Below are 19852 nucleotides of genomic sequence, written 5' to 3'. Positions count from 1 at the left end.
AGTATGTAAGACACTGATGAAAGCCAAGAGCTAGCACCCTGCAAACTCATCACATCCCACCCCTCTCACCTGCGGGGCCCCAAAACGCTGGCTTTGGAAGGTAAACTGATAATGCTCTAACCCAACAAAAGAGCTAGAACAAATCAAAAAACATAAGGTGGGTTGTTTACTTTTCTTCCACTAGTCTTGCTAAGTCATTTGACATGACTTCTTTTCAGTTTTGCTGGGCTTTAAGCCCTATTCTTAAAAACGTTTTTGAAAAATCTGAAGAGAAAGTTATATTTTACTACATTTGCTTTGATAGCCTCAAGACTACTTTATTAACAGTGAAAATGATTTTAAAAATCCAGGACCTAATGGTCAAATATTTTTACTGAAATACTGAAGCATTTAGTTATTTAAAGAACATTCACATAGTTTAGCTTACAACTGGCTTAAATATATTATTTAACAATATTTGTTAATTTAAGGAGAAAGGAAAGAGTTATATAGGGCAAAAAGTAGTTCACTCACATCACCCAAAGGATTAAAAGAGGCAATTCAGTAGCAGCATTAAAATACAGTTGTTCTTAATTAATGAAAATGTAGGCATTAGGGAAGTCTAGAAATAACTCAAGAATTTAGATGAAGTCCGTAATTAGTTTTCTGAGCAATAAAATGTACACGATAACAGAAGAGGGTCAATTTAAATAATCCTGTGTTTGTCTACAGAATATGTCAGAGCCAACCATGACAATATACTTAATAGATGAATATTCAATGCAGATCAGATGTTACCCTCTGAGGGCTTACTATATGCCAAGTGATGTTCTAACTTCTTTACAGGTGGAAACTCATTTGATCCTTACTACAATTCCATAGGTAAGTCCTATATATCCCACAGAAAACAGAGGTATAGAGAGGGTAAATTGCTTACTGTGACATGGTACATGAACGGTAGACACAGGATCAAACCAAGAAGTCAGATTCCAGAATCTGTCCTCTTAACCACAGGGCTGTTCTTGGCTAGACTGGCATGTGTCAATAAACATAACTCAGAAAAAGGCCTTCTTACAGGCAATTTAACAGTATGTTAGAGGTTGGCTCCTCCCCTGCCCAGGTAAATTGATTAATAGTTTGCAAAGTGAAACTTTGGCTTTCGAATCATTTTCCTTTGAAATTTTGCTAATGTCCTTGACTATATTGAGAAAGTTTTAAAAAGACACAGAATATGTTCATGCAGAGGAGTAATTATAGACAAAATAAATACATAGCATGTCTAAAAATACAATTAAGCTAAGAAAATGATCTATTTAGGATAAAGTATCTAGCTTCATTGGAAAGAAGTTAAGAACAAATGTTTTACATCATCAGAATTTCTGCTCACCCTGATTTTCTACGGTCCCAGAAAAATTTGACTAGAATTGGGATACCAATTATTATAGTACCAGCAACAAGTCCTTGAGGGGTAAAAAATTGGTAACACAGTTAATATAAACATAAGCAATCACATATACAGTGTAATTTCATAATGACAAACAAACTGGTTATGAGGCAAATTTAAGAAAATATAGAAGACAGGAATTATATTTTGTATATGGCTTCCTTATGTTACAAGTTTGAGAATAAAAATTGCATATTATTTATTCTTTATCCTGTTTTCTTTCAAAGAACAATAAAATAAAATATTAAAAATAAACTATCATAATGATCAAATAAAATTTGTTTGACAGGTTTGAAGAGATTATAAAGTGTTTTAACCCCACCATGCTTAATTTAAAATGCTTTCATCACTGATCTTTCATAGATGCATTTCCTCCCCACTCCACCCTCCAATGTCTTTGAACTCTACTCTTTCAATCTGTACTACAGAGGAAATTAAAGATGATACTAGAAAAGCTAAGAAGCTAATACTAGAAGCTATTGTGTCTAATAAGTGTATTTGGTTCCAAATCAGCAATATATAGATATCACACAATTGCACTACCATGAAGACACATGATTTTTTTAAAAAAACAGCTATTTCCACCACAGGTAAGTTTTCACAGTACTTTACCCAGTCGATTTTTTTAACTCATGCCCTAGTACCATATCACTAGCTTAGAACAACTATATTCATAAAATAAATCATGGCTCCTCAAGATTTTTGAGTTTATTTTCCCTTCACCATATTCCATTAATCCCACCATTTTCAAATGTAGCAAAACACATTCCATTTTTAATTTGAATGATGAATGAAGATAGAAATTTAAAAGTGATCCAAAATAGCTAGATGACAGAGTAAGAGTCAATTCCTAGAAATCTAATTATTACATATATATGGTTTTTGAAGAAAGTGTGTGAAAGTTGATGGTTTAACAGAAACCAGAGTAAAATACAGAAATTTTAGAAACAAATCTACATAAATGATTGCTTCATAAATTAATAAGGGAGTTATTATCTCACATATTAGAAAGAAGGAAAAATTTAAGATATAAAAGTGATAGTTTATGATGTCAAAATCCACTTGGTATCTATAGAAAACCATCCCAAAGCTAAATCAGAATCAATTTAATTTTTATGCAACTTGTGATAAATGAAACTATGGATTACTAATAAAAGTATGGTTGTGATTCCAGTGGTCCCAGTCATTAATTGAAGAGCTCTGGGGTAGAAAAATTACATAATTAAAAAAAATAATTTTCCCCAAGAAAAAGGAGTAATTCAGTAATGTTCACCAATGTAGAACTATTTTACACTGTTTAAAATGTTGCAAAGCAGTTTGCCACCTGTTATCTTATTTGATCACCTCCAATAACTAGCACAGTGCTTAGAAAATAATAGAAAGTGTTTAGTAAATATTTATTAAATTGCATCGAATGATTTTCTTTTTTTCAGATGAGAAAAGTGAAACAATATATAGAGTATCATCTTTATTTTCCAAAACCCCAACTCAGAATTCTACCTACAAAATCTGGTGTTAATTAAATTATGCTTGTCGCCTGACCAGTGTGGCTCAGTGGTTGAGATTTGACCCATGCACCAAGAGGTCACCAGTTCAGTTCTGGTCAGGGCATATGCCCAGGTTGTGGGCCCAATCTCCAGTGGGAGACATGCAAGAGGCGGCCAATCAATGTTCTCTCTCATTGATATTTCTTCCTCTCCCTTCTTCTCTCTCTTAAAATCAATAAAGAAAAAAAAGTTTTTAAAAAAATGATGTTTGTCTCCTTTTCTGAAGAAATATGGGTTCACTCTGTCGCTTCAAAAGGTCTCACATCTAATAAAATAGAAATGTATTCCATATATTCTAAAATATAAGAAAGTTGTGGATAGGTTATTTTTTTCTTCCTTATAATCGTATTTAATGTAACAGAATAAAGGGACTGAGGTCTGTGGACAAGTGAAGTCCCACTGGAAAGAGACTTTTGCAGACAAGAATATGCTTGAGTAAACCTTAAACTTTCAGATTCATAAGTCAGGATTCAATACCCCTTCCTCAGCAACATCTACAGGATCCTTTAAGTATCTTGCTATAATCACTGGATTTTTCTGTGCCTCTGCATTTCATTAATTTTTTTAAGAAAAATTCATACACTTTCATTTCCAGACTAAAAAAAATATCAATGAAAAATTTCATGATTGTCTAACTCCTGAACTCTGAGTAACAAGTAGATAAATTAGAGTCACTTTATAATGGGACTTAAGTTTGTCATGCATAGACAGGTATTAAGACACAGTCAAAACCTTGAATCAGCATCTTATGCATTTTAAATCACCACTGATAATTCAAGATTCTTGAAAATACACTTCAATTTGGGCTAGTCTATAAAACATGCCATATTCAGGTAGATATATAAAGCATAAATATGCATGTAACATGTAAAGGATACAGAAAAGTATTTTACATATTTTGCTAAGTATTTTCTAATTTTTCTCTTTTAATAGACTTATTAATCCCCATAAGAGATTTATAAATGCCACAAAACAGAATTTAAACAATGGTGGAGAGGGGGGAATAATATTCGTAAAGAATAAGGAATAACTTAATTGTAAAATCTTATTTGTGTGTTTCTTGTCCTGGCACTAGCTCCAGAATCTTTCTATCATTTCAAGTACCTCGTAGTAGAAAAACTAGTCATTGGCCTATATTTAAGCACTTAGTAGCTGTGTGACCTTAGGCAAGTTATAAATCTTGCAATATCACAGTTCTCTCAGTTGAAAAATGGAACAAAGCTACATTATAAAATTGATAAAATATCTAAAAATGTTAAAAAACTCCTTGAGGATGAGAGGGTATTAATGAAAAAAAAAAATTGAGAAACACTGATATAGAACCAGTATAAAGATAACTTTAAAATGAACTACAGAGGCTTCATTTATATGGCAAATAAGGAAACCCTAAGAAGATTAGTCAGTCTCTTTTTCTTACCAGAATTAAATAGAAAACAATTCGAATACTTTCAAAGTTGTGATATTGTCTATATTTTTCACTTAATTGCGGTATAATCAACAAAGGCAATTTTCTTGCAGTAGAGTTTGCTTATCTTTAAAAGGAGAGAAGTGTGTTGATGTTTCTTTCTCTCTCCCTCTCTCTCTCTCTCTCCCTCCCACTCTATCTGAAGATAAATAGAAGAATATCCTCAGGTGAGGATTAAATAATAATAATAGTAAGTAAAAGAAGAAAAGTGATTTGATTCACATAATACATTTAAGAAATTAAGGGTTCTGGTCAAGATGGCAGCATAAGTAAATATGGTACTCAAATCCTCCAAAGACTACATCAAAATTACAATGAAACTACAGAACAACTATCATTCAGAGCCACCTGAAACCTAACTGAATGGAAGTCCTGCAACTAGGATTAAAATAAGAAGTCACATCAGGACCTGTAGGAGCGGCAAAGACTTCTTTGTGTGGCTGTTAAAAATCGGAAGGGATATCTCATCTGTTGAGGTCCCCCCTGAGAAACCAGGTCCAAGCCCCACACCAGGTCCCCCATCCCAGAGTTCCAGTGCCAAAAAGAGAAGTCCCCATAACTTTTGGCTGTGAAAACAAGCTGAGATTGTGACTGGGGGAGTTGGAGGGCTACTGGAATCCTAGACAGGTCCTCTTAAAGGGCCTACACACAGACTTAACAGACACTCCTTCAGAGCTCCATCATTAGGGCAGCAGCTTGAAAGACACCATGGACATACAGGGAGGAACTGAATTGTCTGGCATCAGAGTGAGAGCTGGAGAGGCAGCTTTCTCCTAGACAGAAGTGCTGACAGAGGCCATTGTTTCTTTTCTGAGCCCTCCCACACAGAGGGCAGGTTGGCTCCATATCTGAGTTACCATCAACCTGGCTAACACTGTCTACCCCACCCTGTTGATTCACTAAGACCCCACCCTACCCAACTTTCAGGCTCATCTAAGCCATTTCCAGTGGCTTTTCCATACAAATGTCCTGCCTTTGCTTATGTTCATACTGTCCTAAAATCTTTTGAACAAGCAGCATCTGTCCTCAGTATACCTTGTAACTCTCACTAAGTGGACTCAGGCCTGGCATTAATAGCAGCCAGCCTTGGTTTGCAGCTTGGTCTCTCTAGGGCACCTCTAAACCCAGCACAAATAGCAGCCATCTGCAGATGGCTTTGTAACTCATGCCAGGTAGTCCTGGGCAAGCACAGATGGCAGCTAACCTTGGCCTGCACATCCTAGGGGGCCCCAGTGGACAGCTGCAGATCACATCAAAGTACACCCAAATACCTCCACAAGAGAAACACTCAAGAGGCAGACTCAGTGGGCACCAGAGTCCTGCTAAAGTAAGTCCTGTTCCATAAAATCAGTCCCTGCATAGCTGGTTCTCCACTGTGGTCTCAGGCAGTCTTTATAGTGAGTCAGCCTAGGGGCAAATCCCTTCCATTGAGATGCCAACAGCAATCAAGGCTCAACTACAATAGGAGGGTATACATAGCACACGTGGAGGTTTCACCTGGAGTGCCAGTTCAGGTGATTGGTGAGGCTGTGCCACTAAACCTTACAAGACACCTACTAATTAAGTCTACTCTACCAAACCCAAGAGATGTAGCAGCTCTATTTAATACATAGAACGCAGGGAGGCAGCCAAAATGAGGGGACAAAGAAACTTTCCCAAATGAAAGAACAGAAAAACAAAAACAAAAACAAAGAAACAAAAAAACTCCAGAAGAAGAACTAAGTAAAATTGAGATAAACAATCTACCCGATTCAGAGTTTAAAATATTAGTTATAAAGCTCCTCGATGCACTTAGGGAAAGAGTAGATGACCTTAGTGAAAACTTCAACAAAGAGATAGGAAACATAAAAACAAAGATAGAAAACATAAAAAAAAAAAAAAAAAAAACACAATAAGAATGAAGAATACATTAACTGAAATGAAGAATAGATTATAGGGGATCAACAGTGGAGTAGATGAAGCAGAGTATCAAATCAGAGATCTGAAAGATAAGGAAGCATAAAACATCCAGTCAGAATAGCAAAAAGACAAAGGGAATCCAAAAACATAAGGGTAGTTTAAGGAGCCTCTGGGACAACTTCAAGCATACCAACATTCACATCATAGGGGTGCCAGAAGGAGGAGAGAGAGTGAGACATTGAAAACCTGTGTGAAAAAATAATGATGGAAAACTTCCCTAAACTATTGAAGGAAATAGACATACAAATCCAGGAAGAGCAGAGTCCCAAACAAGATGAATCCAAAGAAGCCTACACCAAGACACATTACAATTAAAATGCAAAAGGTTAGAGACAACGAGAGAAAAAAGCACCAAGAGAAAAGCAGTTAGTTATCTATAAGGGAACTCCCATAAGATGTAGTTACTTTCTCAACAGAAACTTTGCAGGCCAGAAGAAATAGCAAGAAATACCCAAAGTGATGAAAAACAAGGACCTATAACCAAGATTACTCTATGCAGCAAAGTAATCATTTAGAATCAAAGGATATATAAAGAGCTTCCCAGACAAGAAAAAGCTAAAGGAGTTCCCCACCACCAAACCAGTATTACAAGAAATGTTAAAGGATTTTCCAGAAGAAGAAGAGAAGGAAGAGCATGACGAAGAGGGAGGGGAAGGAGAAGGGGAAAGAGAAAGAAGAAAGAAGAAGGGTCAAAATATAAATAACAAAATGGCAATAAATACATATCTATCAACAATTACTTTATATGCACATGGATTAAATGCTCTAATCAAAAGACATATGGAGGCTGAATGGATAACAAAACAAGACCAACAAGACCCTTACAACACACACAGACTGAAAGTAAAGGGATAGGGAAATATATTTCATGAAAATGAAAACAAACAAAAAATCTGGGCTAGCAACAGTTATATCAGACAAAATAGACTTCAAAACAAAGGCTATATAACAAGAAACAAAGAAGGACCCAGCAATTCCATTTCTGGATATTTATCCAAAGAAACCCAAAACATTAAATCAAAAACCCACTTATATCCATATATTCATTACAGCATTATTTAAAATAGCCAAGATATAGAAGCAAACTATGTGTTCATCAATAGATGAATTAATAAAGAAGAAGTAGTACATATGTATAATGGAATATGACTCAGCCATATAAAAGAATGAAATCTTGCCATCTGTAACAACATGGTGTAGAGGGTATTGTGCTGAGTGAAATAAGTCAGACAAGGAAGACAAATGCTATATGATTTCACTTATATGTAGAATCTATAATAATAATAATAATAATAATAATAATAATAATAATAAATGAACAAGCAGAACAGAAAGAGACTCATAGATACAGAGAATATTTTGATGGTTGCCAGATGGCAGGGAGATTGGAGGAATGGATAAAAAAGCTGAAGGGATTGAGAAGTACAAATTGGTAGTTAACAGAATAGTCAATATAGTCAATAATATTGTAATAACTATGTATGGTGTCAGATGGGTACTAGATTTATCTAGGTGATCACTTAGTAAGTTATATAATGTCTAATCACTGGTTGTAAAGTAAGATAATATTACACATCAATTCTAACTGAAAAATTAAAAAATAGTTATAGGAAAGATAAACAAATTTCCACTCTAAAAAGAAATGAAGATAATTTTCAGGTTTATGTTTTCCAAGTATATGATCACAAATAAAAATATCGCCATATGTTTGATTTAAGAGGGAAGAAGGTCCTTTTTATTTTTTAGCACAATTTGGAATTACAACTAACCTTAAAAGAAGCCTACTATTATGTACTTTAAGAATTTCAGAGAAAATTATAAGCATTTCAAATTTTTATTGATTACCACTGAGCAATTGAGAAAAGGCTCATGTATTAAACACATCACTGTTGTCAACATTAAATCATAAGACATTCATTTATAATACATTAATTCATATTTAAAATATAGAACAAACAAATTGAATTTCAACTGTGTGGATCTTTCAAGACAAATCTTTTAGTTTAGGAGAGGTTTATTCAAAATATAAAAGAACTATCATAAATACTTTTTTAAAAATAATTTTTAAATACCTGTTTTCAATTTTATAGTCCCTTGGCTAATTCATACATGAATAAGACAGGAGACTTCAGATTATAGAGACATAATTTTAAAATATATACTTTCTGCCCTGGCTGGTTTTGCTCAGCGGTTAGAGCATTGGCCCACTGACCAGAGAGACCCAGGTTTGGTTCCCACTAAGGGCATGTACCTCTGTTGCAGTTTGTCCCTGGCCCTGATTGGGGTCATGTGGCTGGCAGCCAGTCGATGTGTCTCTCTCATATCAATGTTTCTCTCTCTCTCTTCCTCCTTCTCTCCCTCCTGCTCTATCTGAAGATAAATGCAAAAATGTCCTCATTAAAAAAATTTAAAAATAAAATAAAATATATACTTTTTTAAAGAGTGTATTTTCTAATGAATGTTACTTATCAATATGCAAATTTAACTGTATTGCTTCTTAACAACCATTTCTCTTATCTTCTTTAAAAGTTTATTAATCTTCTTGTTATGCATAACATTGAATAATATATTTATGGACAAAAAAATACTGGAGCAAATGCAAAAAGAAATTGTAACACAGATATATGTTTTTCATCTCATGCCTAAAGCAACAGAATATTTTTAAAAATTACTTTGCTTTCAATCACTGACAAGGAGGGAAAAAAAAGAACATGTAATCAAAGGTAGTATTCTTTGTTTTATTTGAGGGTAGGACAGAAATCTAGAAATGGTCAATAAGTAGTTTCTGATTAATTATAAAATACTTAAGGATAGAAACTATTAATAACGGTCTTTTCCTGTTGTTCTTCAGCCCCTAAAATGATGCATTGAAACAATAGGTATGCAATAATACTTGATTGATTGGCCCAATGATTTGAAGTTGTCCTAAAATTTCTTTGGAACAAGAACACGGTTCTGATAGTACTTAGGAACATACCAAGTACCTAATGGTGTCCACATGACATGTAAATAAGATACATTTATTTGTTTTCTCTTTGGCACCCATAAACACCGCATTTTAATAGTATTCCTAAAACAGTTAAAAGACAGTATTCTCTTCCACAAACATGGATTGTATATTCTACAGTGAAGACAATTTCTTTTAACTGCAGAAGAGTGAAACTTACCAGATGCAATGAAGCTAGTTCCTAAAGAAGGAAAAGAATTAGAAAAATAAAAAATGTTTAAAGTCATTGATTTGCTATAAATTTAATATATATAAACTGTACTTGAAAGTGCAAAAGTAACTCATATTTCCATAACTAAAAGAAATAATTATGAATAAATTTATGAAAACAGTTACACATGATAATCAATCAAATAACATATATACCAGTGCCTATATCTACTCAAGAAGTTAATATTATAAACATAAAATATGATAAAGAGTTATTGAATACTGAAATAAACACCATGTAAATTTGGTTATATGACTTGATGACAAGAAACAAATTCAAAAATTTAAATAGTAAGTAACTACTGATCTGAACCTATGATCAAAAAACTGTCAGAGACTGAAGTTTTTTTCAGCAGACTCTATCAAAATTTAAATTACTATATCACCTTACTATTGAAACCTTTCAATGACTATGAGTGAGACATTGCAAAAATTACTTTCAGATAAATATATTTGTAATAATAAGTACATTGCTCTCTTAAGGGGTGAACAGATTTTACTCAAAGTACCATTGAGAACAGGCATTATTACACAGCAGAAAAAGCATATAATTTAGAACCAGCAAATATGTGTTTGAATCCTAATTTTCTTTCTATTATCTATGCATTATATATTAACCATATAAATTAATCTCTAAGCTTCTAAATCATCATCTATAAAATGAAACTAAAAGTATTTATTTTACAGGGTTGTTGCAAGGACTAGTGTCAACAAATGCAAGGTGTATGGAACATGCTACTATAATAGACACTCAAAAAGTAGTACACCTGGCCAGTGTGGCTAAGTGGATTGAGCATCTTCCCATGGACTGAGAGGTCCTGGTTTCCTAGTCAGGGCACATGCATAAGTTGTGGGCTTGATCCCCAGTAGGTGGTGTGCGGGAGGCCACCAATTGATGTTTCTCTTTCACATTGATGTTTCTATCTCTCTGTCTAAAAAATCAATAAAAACATTAAAAAAAAAAAAAAAAAGCAGTAGCTACTGCCCGGCCAGTGTGGCTCAAGGGATTGAGCATCATCCCAAGGACTGAGAAGTTCTGGTTCAATTCCTGGTAAGGGCACATGCCCAGGGGGCATGCAGGAAGCAGCTGATTGATGTATCTCTCTGGCATCAATGTTCCAATCTCTTTCTCCCTTCCTCTCTCTCTAAAAAAAATCAATAAAAACACATTTTAAAAAATTGCTATTATTACTATTTTTAATAAGATCAAGAAATGGTATAATATTTAAAAAATAAATTAATTGCACATAAGAAATTTTATCCCAACATAAATATGAATAAAAAAATGACAATAGCAATGTTGTTATCAATAATCACTTTGAATGTTAATGGATTAAATGCTCCAATAAAAATCAGGGTAACTCTGGATGGTGTGGCTCAGTTGGCTGGAGTGCTGTCCCATACACCAAAAGGTTGTGGGTTTGATTCCTGGTCAGGGCCCATACCTAGTTACGGGTTCAATCCCCAGTTAGGGCATGTTTGGGAGGCAACTGATTGATGTTTCTCTCTCACATTGAGGTTCCTCTCTCTCTCTTCCTTCCCCTCTCACTAAAATCAATAAACATATCCTCTGGTGAGTATTAAAAAAAAGAAAAGGTATAGGGTAGCTGAATGGATAAGAAAACAAGACCCATATATATGCTTTCTACATGAGACCCACTTCAGATCGAAAGATACACAGACAAAGTAAGGGGATGGAAAAAGATACTGCATGCAAATAGAAACAAATAAAAGCTGAGGTAGCAATACTCGTGTTAGACCAATAAAATTTAAAACAAGAAACAAAGGACATTACATAATGATAAAGGGTCAATCAAACAAGAGAATATAACCCTTTTAAACATTTAGTCACCCAACATAGGAGCACCTAAATATATAAAACAATTATTGATGAACATAAAGGGAGAGATCAACAGTAATACAGTCATAGTATAGGACTTTAGCACCCCATGAACATCAATGGATAGATCTTCCAGACAGAAAATCAATAAGGAAACAGTAGCCTTAAATGACACATTAGGCAGATAGATTTAATTATTATCTTTAGAGTATTTCACCTCAGAGCAGCAGAATATACATTCTTTTCAAGTGCACATGCAACATTTTCCATGTTAGAATCCACAAACCTCACAAAATTTAAGATTGAAATCATATCAAGAATCTTCTCTGACCAAAATGGTATGATTCTAGAAATCAATTACAAGAAAAAAACTGAAAAGCATACAAACACATAGAAGTTAAATAACATGTTACTAAACAATGACTAGGTTAAAAATTAGATAAAAAATAAATCAAAAGACACCTTGAGACAAATGAAAATGAATACACAACAGCAACCCAAAATCTATGGGACACAGCAAAAGCAGACTTCAGAGGGAAATTCATAACATCACAGGCCTACCTTAAGAAACAAGAAAACTCTCAAATAAGCAATCTAACCTTACACCACTTAAAGGAACTAGAAAACAGCAACAAACAAAGCCCAAAGTGAACATAAGACAGAAAATAATAAAGATTAGAGTGCAAATAAAAAACAGAGTGTAAATAAATATTACCCCCCCCAAAATCAATTAAACCAAGACCTGGTTCTTTGAAAAGATAAACAAGAGTGATAAACCTGTAATCAGATTCACCAAGAAAAAAAGAGAAATGACCCAAATAAATAAAATCAGAAATGAAAGAGGAGAAATGACAACTGACACCACAGAAATTCAAGGGATTATAAGAAAATATTAGAATCAATTATATGCCAAAACATTGGACACTCTGAAAGAAATGAATAAATTCCTAGAAACTTACAGTCTTTCAAGACTGAATCAAGAAAAAGACAGAACATCTGAACAGACTGATTACAACAAATAAAATCGAAGCTGTAATCAAGAAATTCCAAACAAAAGTCCTGGACCAGATGGCTCCACAGGTGAATTTTATCAAGCATTCAAAGAAGAATTAACACCCATCTTTCTCAAACTACACCAAAAATTCAAGAAATAAAAGACTTCCAAGATTATTTTACAAAGTCAGTATTATCCTGATTCCAAAACCAAATAAAGATATTACAAAGAAAAAAATTATAGGCCAATATCCCTGATGTACGTATATACAAAAAATCCTCAACAAAATATTAGCAAACTCAATTCAGCAGTACATTAAAAAGAGTATACATCATGATCAAGTGGGCTTTATCCTGGAGATGTAAGGTTGGTACACTACCCACAAATCAATAAATATGATATACCACATAAATAAAATTAAGGATAAAACCACATGATTGGTCCTGGCTGGTTTGGCTCAGCAGTTGGAGAGTTGGCTTGCAGACCAATGAGTCTTGGGTTCGATTCTGGTCAAGGGCACATACCTCTGTTGTGGTTCATCCCTAGCCCTGGTCATTGCCATGTGAAAGGCAGCCAGTCGATGTGTCTCTCTCACATTGATATTTTCCTCTCTCCTTCTTTCTCTCTCTCCCTCACTCCCTCCCACTCTATCTGAAGATAAATGGAAAAATATCCTCAGGTGAGAATTAAAACAAAACAAAACAAAAAAACACATGATCATATCAATAAATGCAGAAAAAGCATTTGAAAAAAATCCAGCACCCATTTAAGATAAAAACTCTCAGCAAAGTGGGAATACAGAGAACATGAATCAACATAATAAAGGCCATATATGACAAAACCACAGCCAACATCATACTCAAGGGGCAAAAACTACAAGCGTTTTTCTTAAGACCAGGAACAAGACAGGGCTGTTTGCTTCCACCACTCTTATTCAACATGGTACAGTAAGTCCTAGCCATAGCAATCAGACATGAAGAAATAAAAGGCATTAAAATTGGTCCAGCCAGTGTAGCTCAGTTGGTTGAGCATCTTCCCATGCACCAAGAGGTCACTGGTTCAATTCCCAGTCAGGGCACATGCCCAGATTGTGGGCTTGATTTCCAGTGGGGGTTATGCAGGAGGCAGCCAATCAATGTTTCTCTCTCATCAATGTTTCTATCTCCCTCTCCCTTCCTCTCTCTCTAAAATCAATAAAAACAATTTTAAAAAGGCATCCAAATTGGAAAGGAAAAAGTAAAACTGTAACTCTTTGAAGATGACATGAAACTGTATATACAGAATCCTAAAGATTCCACCAAAAAACTACTAGAACTAACAAATGAATTCAGTAAAGAAGATACAAAATAAATACCCAGAAATCAGTTGAATTTTCATACACCAAAAATGAACTATAAGAAAGAGAAACTAGAAAAATAATTCCATTTATGATCACATAAAAAATAAATATAAATTAAATACCTAGGAATAAATGTAACCAAGGAGGTAAGAGACCTGTATTCAGAAAATTATAAGACATTAAAGAAAGAAATTGAAGAATATTCAGATAAATGTTCATGGACAGGAATAATTAATATCATTAAATGTCCATACTACTCAAAGAAATCTATAAATTAGTTCCCAATCAAAATTCCAATGGCATTTTTCACAGAGCTAGAACTAAAATAAATAATGCAAAAATCTATGTGTAACCACAAAAGACCCTGAAAAAAATCCTGAGAAAGAAGGACAGAGTTGGTGGTATCATGCTACCTGATATCAAAATATATTACAAGGCCACAGTAATCAAAACAGCATGGTACTAAAATAGAAGCAGATACATAGATCCATGGAAGAGAATAGATAGCCCAGAAATAAACCCACACCTGGTCAAGTTGAAATTTCCACCATAGCACATTATATTCATATTAAAGAACCTGAACAGTGTCATCTCACCTGCAGAAATGGTTCCACTTCCTTTAGAGGTGCTACGTGAATGAACGGACGTGGTTGTTTTGGCAACAGCTGGACCCTGTGTTGCTGTAATACGAGCAGAGATCAATCTTTGTGTTGTATGCAGACCCTTAGTCACTGGGGTATGTACAGTAGTGAACTTTTGTGTTACTATAGGACTCTGTGTAAGGGAAGCTTTTGCTGTTGTGAATCTTTGGGTTTTTGGTATGTCTTGTGTAGTAGAAGAATTTGCCATGATGGGAGTCTGAGCTGTTAGTGGGGTCTCTGCAGATAGATAATTTGATACAGGAAATATTTTGGTTATTGTGGCTGAATCCTTTGCTGTGATCAATTTCTGAGGAGTTGATGTGGCTTCTGTAGAAACATTTGCTGTTATGGGTTTCTGAAGAGTTGATGTGGCTTCAGTAGCTGAAACATTTACTGTGGTGCTTTTCTGAGGAGTTGATGGAGGTTTGGTACCTGGAACATCTGTTGTGGTGGGTTTCTGAGGAGTTGATGAACCTTCAGTAGCTGAAACATTTACTGTGGTGCTTTTCTGAGGAGTTGATGGAGGTTTGGTACCTGGGACATCTGTTGTGGTGGGTTTCTGAGGAGTTGATGTGGGTTTGGAAATTGGAGAACTTTCTGTGAAGAAAGAAAAAATGTTTTAGAAACATTAGTGAAATAATACTCTTGGTGGGGCACTGCCAAGCTAGAAGGCAAGCAGCTAGCTGCCCTCCCAAAGGCCCAGGGCCTACACCATCCCCAACACAGGGCTGCATGAATTTGCATTTCCCTTCCTAAAGGGTGGTATCACCCCAAGTGGAGGGGACAGCCTTGATCTATTCCTTCAAGCTCCACCTGCACCTTTCTGCAAATGCAGCCTCATAGGGGAAAGGAGACACAACCCAGATCTGGTATATCTGGTAGAACTGCCTTGAAGCCTCCCTTAAGGATCTCTAGAGAGGTACCAACGGGCTAGAAGATGAGCAGCTAGCTCCCCTTCCAAGGGCCCAAGGCCTGCGCCACCCCAATTAAAGGCAGATTGGATTTGTATTCCCAAATCCTGCTAGCCCCATCCTGCTAAATTCATATCTGCTGGGGGGAAGGAGGCACAACTAAGAGCTTGGACATTGGATATGAAACCTTCAAGCCTTTCATCAGGGCCTCTGGCAGAGCACTTCAGAGACAGAAGGTGGTGAGTAACTCTCTCCCCTCCCCAAGTCCAGCACAACCCCAAGCAGAGGGGGAGACCTTGATGTGTTCCACCAAGCACTGCTTGTACCTTCCTGCTGGAGCAGCCTCACAGGGGAAAGGGGACACAATTCAGAACTGGGAGATCTGGTGTGACCCTCTCAGAGCCTCCCTTTAGGGTCTCTGGAGGGGTGCTGCTGAGCTAGAAGACAAACAGCTAGCTCCCCTCTCAAGGGTCAAGGGCCCATGACACCCAAATCCAAAAGCTAATTGGATTTGTGCTCCCAACTTTTGCTGGCCCTATTCTGCTAAACTCATTTTTGCAGGGCAAAAATCAATCCCACCCATGAACAGGCCAACATAAATCAGTTCCCAATTACAATAGAAAGGCATACATAATACACACAAGGGACATTCCTATAGTATCCAGCTCAAGAGATCAAGAAGACTGCACCACTGGGTTCCACCAGACACTTATTACATAAGGCCACTACACAAAGACTGGAGTCATAGCATTTCAATCTAATACATAGAAGCAAACACAAAAATACAGCTAAAATGGGGTGACAAAGAAACAATTCCCAAATGAAAGGGAAGAAATATATCCATAAAAATAATTAAATTAAATGTAGGCTAGCAATTTATCAAACACAGAGTTCAAAACAATAGTTATAAGGATGCTCAAACAACTTAGCCAGTATGACAAGGAACTTAATGAGAGCTACAAGGGACCTAATAGGAAATACATCAACATGAAAAAGGACATGAATTCTATGAATAAAAACCAATCAGAAATGAAGAATACCATACTGGAAGAAATTAAAAATAGGCTAGAAAAAGAAGAGGATTAAATCAGCAATTTGGAAGACAAGGCAGAAAAAAAAACCCCTCTCAATTAGAGCAACGAAAATAAAAAGGAATTAAAAGAAGAAGGGAACTCTGGGACAACATGAAACATAACATCTGCATCATAGGAGTACTAGAAGGAGAAGAAAGTGAGCAAGGGATAGAGGACCTATTTGAACAAATAATCACAGATTACTTCCCTAACCTGGTAAAAAAAAGTCACACAACTTCAGCAAGCATAGAGTCTCAATCAAGATGAACCCAAAGAGAGCCACACCAAGACATATCATAATTAAAATGGCCAAGGGTAAAGACAAAGAGAGAATCTTAAAGGCAGCAAGAGAGGGGCAGTTACCTATAAGGGAGCCCCCAAAAGGCTGTCAGCAGATTTTTCAACAGAAACACTTCGGGTCAGAAGGGATTGGCACAAAGTACTGGAAGTAATGAAAAGAAAGAATTTGACACCAAGACTACTCTATCCAGCAAGGCTATTATTTAAAATTAAAGGCAAAATAAATAACTTCCTAGGCAAAAAAAAAAAAAAAAAGAAAGAAAGAAAGAAAAGAAAAAAGGCTAAAGGAGTTCAGTACCACCAAACCAGCACTGCAAGAAATGGTCAAGGAAATGCTTTAAGAAGAAGAAAAAATATGAAGAGAAAGAAACATAGGCATAAAGAAAAAAAATGGTACTATATTAGTACATATCAATAATAACCTTAAACGTAAATGGCTTAAATGCTCCAATCAAAAGATATAGGGGAGCTGAATGGATAAAAAACCCATATATATGCCGTCTACAAGAGACCCAACTCAAAACAAAAGATTCACACAGGCTGAAAATGAAGGAATAAAAAAATAATATTCCATGCAAATGGAAACAAAAACGAGGCTGGGGTAGTAATACTCATATCTGACAAAACAGACATCAAAACAAAGGTCATAACAAAAGACAAAGAAGGTTACTACGTAATATTATAAGGATAGATCCAACAAGAAGATATAAGCTTTATAAACATACATAGACCCAATATAGGAGCAACTAAATTTATAAACAAAAACTTTTGGTGGATATTAAGGTTGAGATTGACAGCAACAGAGTCATGGTAGAGATTTTAACACCCCACTGTTAAGAAAGGATAGATCTTTCAGACCTAAAAAATAAAAATAAAAAATAACAAGGAAGCAGAGACTTCACATGACACACCAGATCAGATAGATTTAATTGATATTTACAGAACATTTCACCCCAAAGCTGCAGAACATATATTCTTCTTAAGTGCACATGGGGCATTATCAAAAAGAGAACACATGTTAGCACACAAAACAAGTCTATATAAAGTTCAAGAAGATTGAAATCATAACAAGCCTCTTTGATCACAATGGCATAAAACTAGATATCAACCACTATAAAAAAATTCAAAAACATTCAAACATATGTAGGCTAAATAACACGTCATTAAACAATGATTGGATTGCCAATAAGATCTAGGAAGAAATAAAAAACTTCCTGGAAAAAAACAAAAATGAACACACAAAAATCCAGAATCTGTAGCACACAGCAAAAGCAGTTCTGAGAGGAAAGTTCATAGCATTACAGGCCAACCTCAAAAGAATAATAAAAAGCTCTAATAGCCCTGGCCGGTTTGGCTCAGTGGTTAGAGCGTCCACCTGCGGTCCTGAGAGACCCGGGTTCAGTTCCTGCTAGGGGCATGTACCTCGGTTGCAGTTTGTCCCCGGCCCTGGTTGGTTGTGCGGGTGGCAGCCACTCGATGTGTCCCTTTCACATAGATGTTTCTCTCTCTCTCTCTGTTCCTCTCTCTCCCCCCCCACTCTACCTGAACAAAAAATGGAAAAATGTCCTCAGGTGAGGATAAAAAAAAAAAAAAAAAAGCTCTAATAAATGATCTAACACTACAATTAAAATAATTAGAAGAAGAATAGAAAGTAAGCCCCAGAGGAAGTATGAGGGAGGAAATAATAAAGATCAGAGCATAAATAAATGGCACAGAGACAAAAAAAGAAATTTAAAAAAATCAAAGTAACCAAGCATGGTTCTTTGAAAAGATAAACAAGATTGGTTAGCCTCTAGCTAGACTCACCAAGAAACAAAGAGAGAAGTCCCAAATAAATACAATCAGAAATGAAAGAGGTGAAGTAAAAACTGACACCTCAGAAATACAAAGGAGTGTAAGAAAATACTATGAACAACTATATGCCAACAAACTGGACAATCAGGGTGAAATGGATAAATTCCTAGAAATATACAATCTTCCAAAACTCAATCAGAAAGAATCAGAAAAATTGAGTAGGCTGATAGCAACCAATGAAATGGAAGTAGTAAGCAAAACCCCCAACAAACAAATATCCTAGACAGGATGGAGTTACAATCAAGTTTTACCAAACATTCAAAGAAGAATTAAAGTCTATTCTCCTAAAACTATTCCAAAAAATTCAAGAGGATGGAATACTCCCATTTTTTTAAAACCAGGCTAGCATTATCCTAATCCCAAAATGAGATAAAGATACAAGGAAGAAAGGAAGGAAGGAAGGAAGGAAGGAAGGAAGGAAGGAAGGAAGGAAGGAAGGAAGGAAGGAAGAAAGAAAGAAAGAAGGAAGAAAGAAAGAGAAAGAAAGAAGAAAGAAAGAGAAGAAAGAAAGAAGATACTTGATAAACATAAATGCAAAAATCCTCAACAAAATATTAGCAAATTGTATCCAGCAATACATTAAAAAGATTATACACCATGACCAAGTGGGATTTATTCCAGGGATGCAAGGTTGGTATAATATTTGCAAATCAATAAATGTGATACATCACATAAATAGAATGAAGGAGCCCTGGCTGGTTTGGCTCAGCGGTTAGAGCGTCAGCCTGCGGTCCAGAGAGACCTGGGTTCAGTTCCCGCTAAGGGCACGTACCTCAGTTGCGGTTTTTCCCCGGCCCTGATTGGGTTGTGTGGGTGGCAGCCACTCGATGTGTCCCTTTCATGTCGAGGTTTCTCTCTCTCTCTCTCTTCCTCTCTCTCCTTCCTACTCTATCTGAACAAAAAAATGGAAAAAAAAATAGAATGAAGGATAAAAATCACAAGATTATATCAATAGATACAAAAAAAAAGGCATTTGACAAAACCCAGCACCCATTTATGATAAAAATACTCAGCAAAGTGTAAGTAGAGAAAATATACCTCAACATTATAAAGTCCATATATGACAGTTCTATAGCCAACATCATAAACAATGGGCAAAAACCAAAAGCATTTCCCTTAAAAACAGGAACAAATAAACTTTTACCACTCTTATTCAACACAGTACTGAAAGTACTAGCCACAGCAATCAGACCAGAAGAATAAATGTAAGGCATCTAAATTGAAAAGGAAGAAGTAAAATTCATTATTCTCAGATTACATAATATAGTAGATAGAAAACCTTAAGGATT

The 19852-nt window shown here is 35.5% G+C and overlaps 1 protein-coding gene across 8 annotated transcripts in view; it reads right to left on the bottom strand.

The window, feature by feature from the left end:
- The window catches only part of CD55 (CD55 molecule (Cromer blood group)), a 56562-nt gene that overhangs the window by 10606 nt on the left and 26104 nt on the right, over nt 1-19852 (bottom strand). For 3 of the 8 annotated variants that reach the window (XR_004960937.1, XM_036272666.1, XM_036272668.1), the window contains exons 6-8: nt 14858-15022; nt 14381-14464; nt 9562-9582 (exon numbers count right to left, since the gene is read on the bottom strand). Coding sequence is in view for 7 of the 8 variants with exons in the window: in XM_036272666.1 (XP_036128559.1) it covers nt 9562-9582; nt 14381-14464; nt 14858-15022 (270 nt within the window). In the remaining variant the exon portion in view is untranslated. Of the gene's footprint in view, nt 1-1366; nt 1440-9561; nt 9583-14380; nt 14465-14857; nt 15023-19852 lie in introns of all 8 variants that reach the window. The other 5 variants (XM_036272663.1, XM_036272665.1, XM_036272669.1 and 2 more) reach the window with 3 other exon arrangements.

Source organism: Molossus molossus, unplaced genomic scaffold (genome assembly GCF_014108415.1).
Source record: "Molossus molossus isolate mMolMol1 unplaced genomic scaffold, mMolMol1.p scaffold_m16_p_20, whole genome shotgun sequence".
In the NCBI taxonomy this organism is placed as follows: domain Eukaryota; kingdom Metazoa; phylum Chordata; class Mammalia; order Chiroptera; family Molossidae; genus Molossus; species Molossus molossus.
This window is presented reverse-complemented; position numbering and strand designations above follow the sequence as displayed.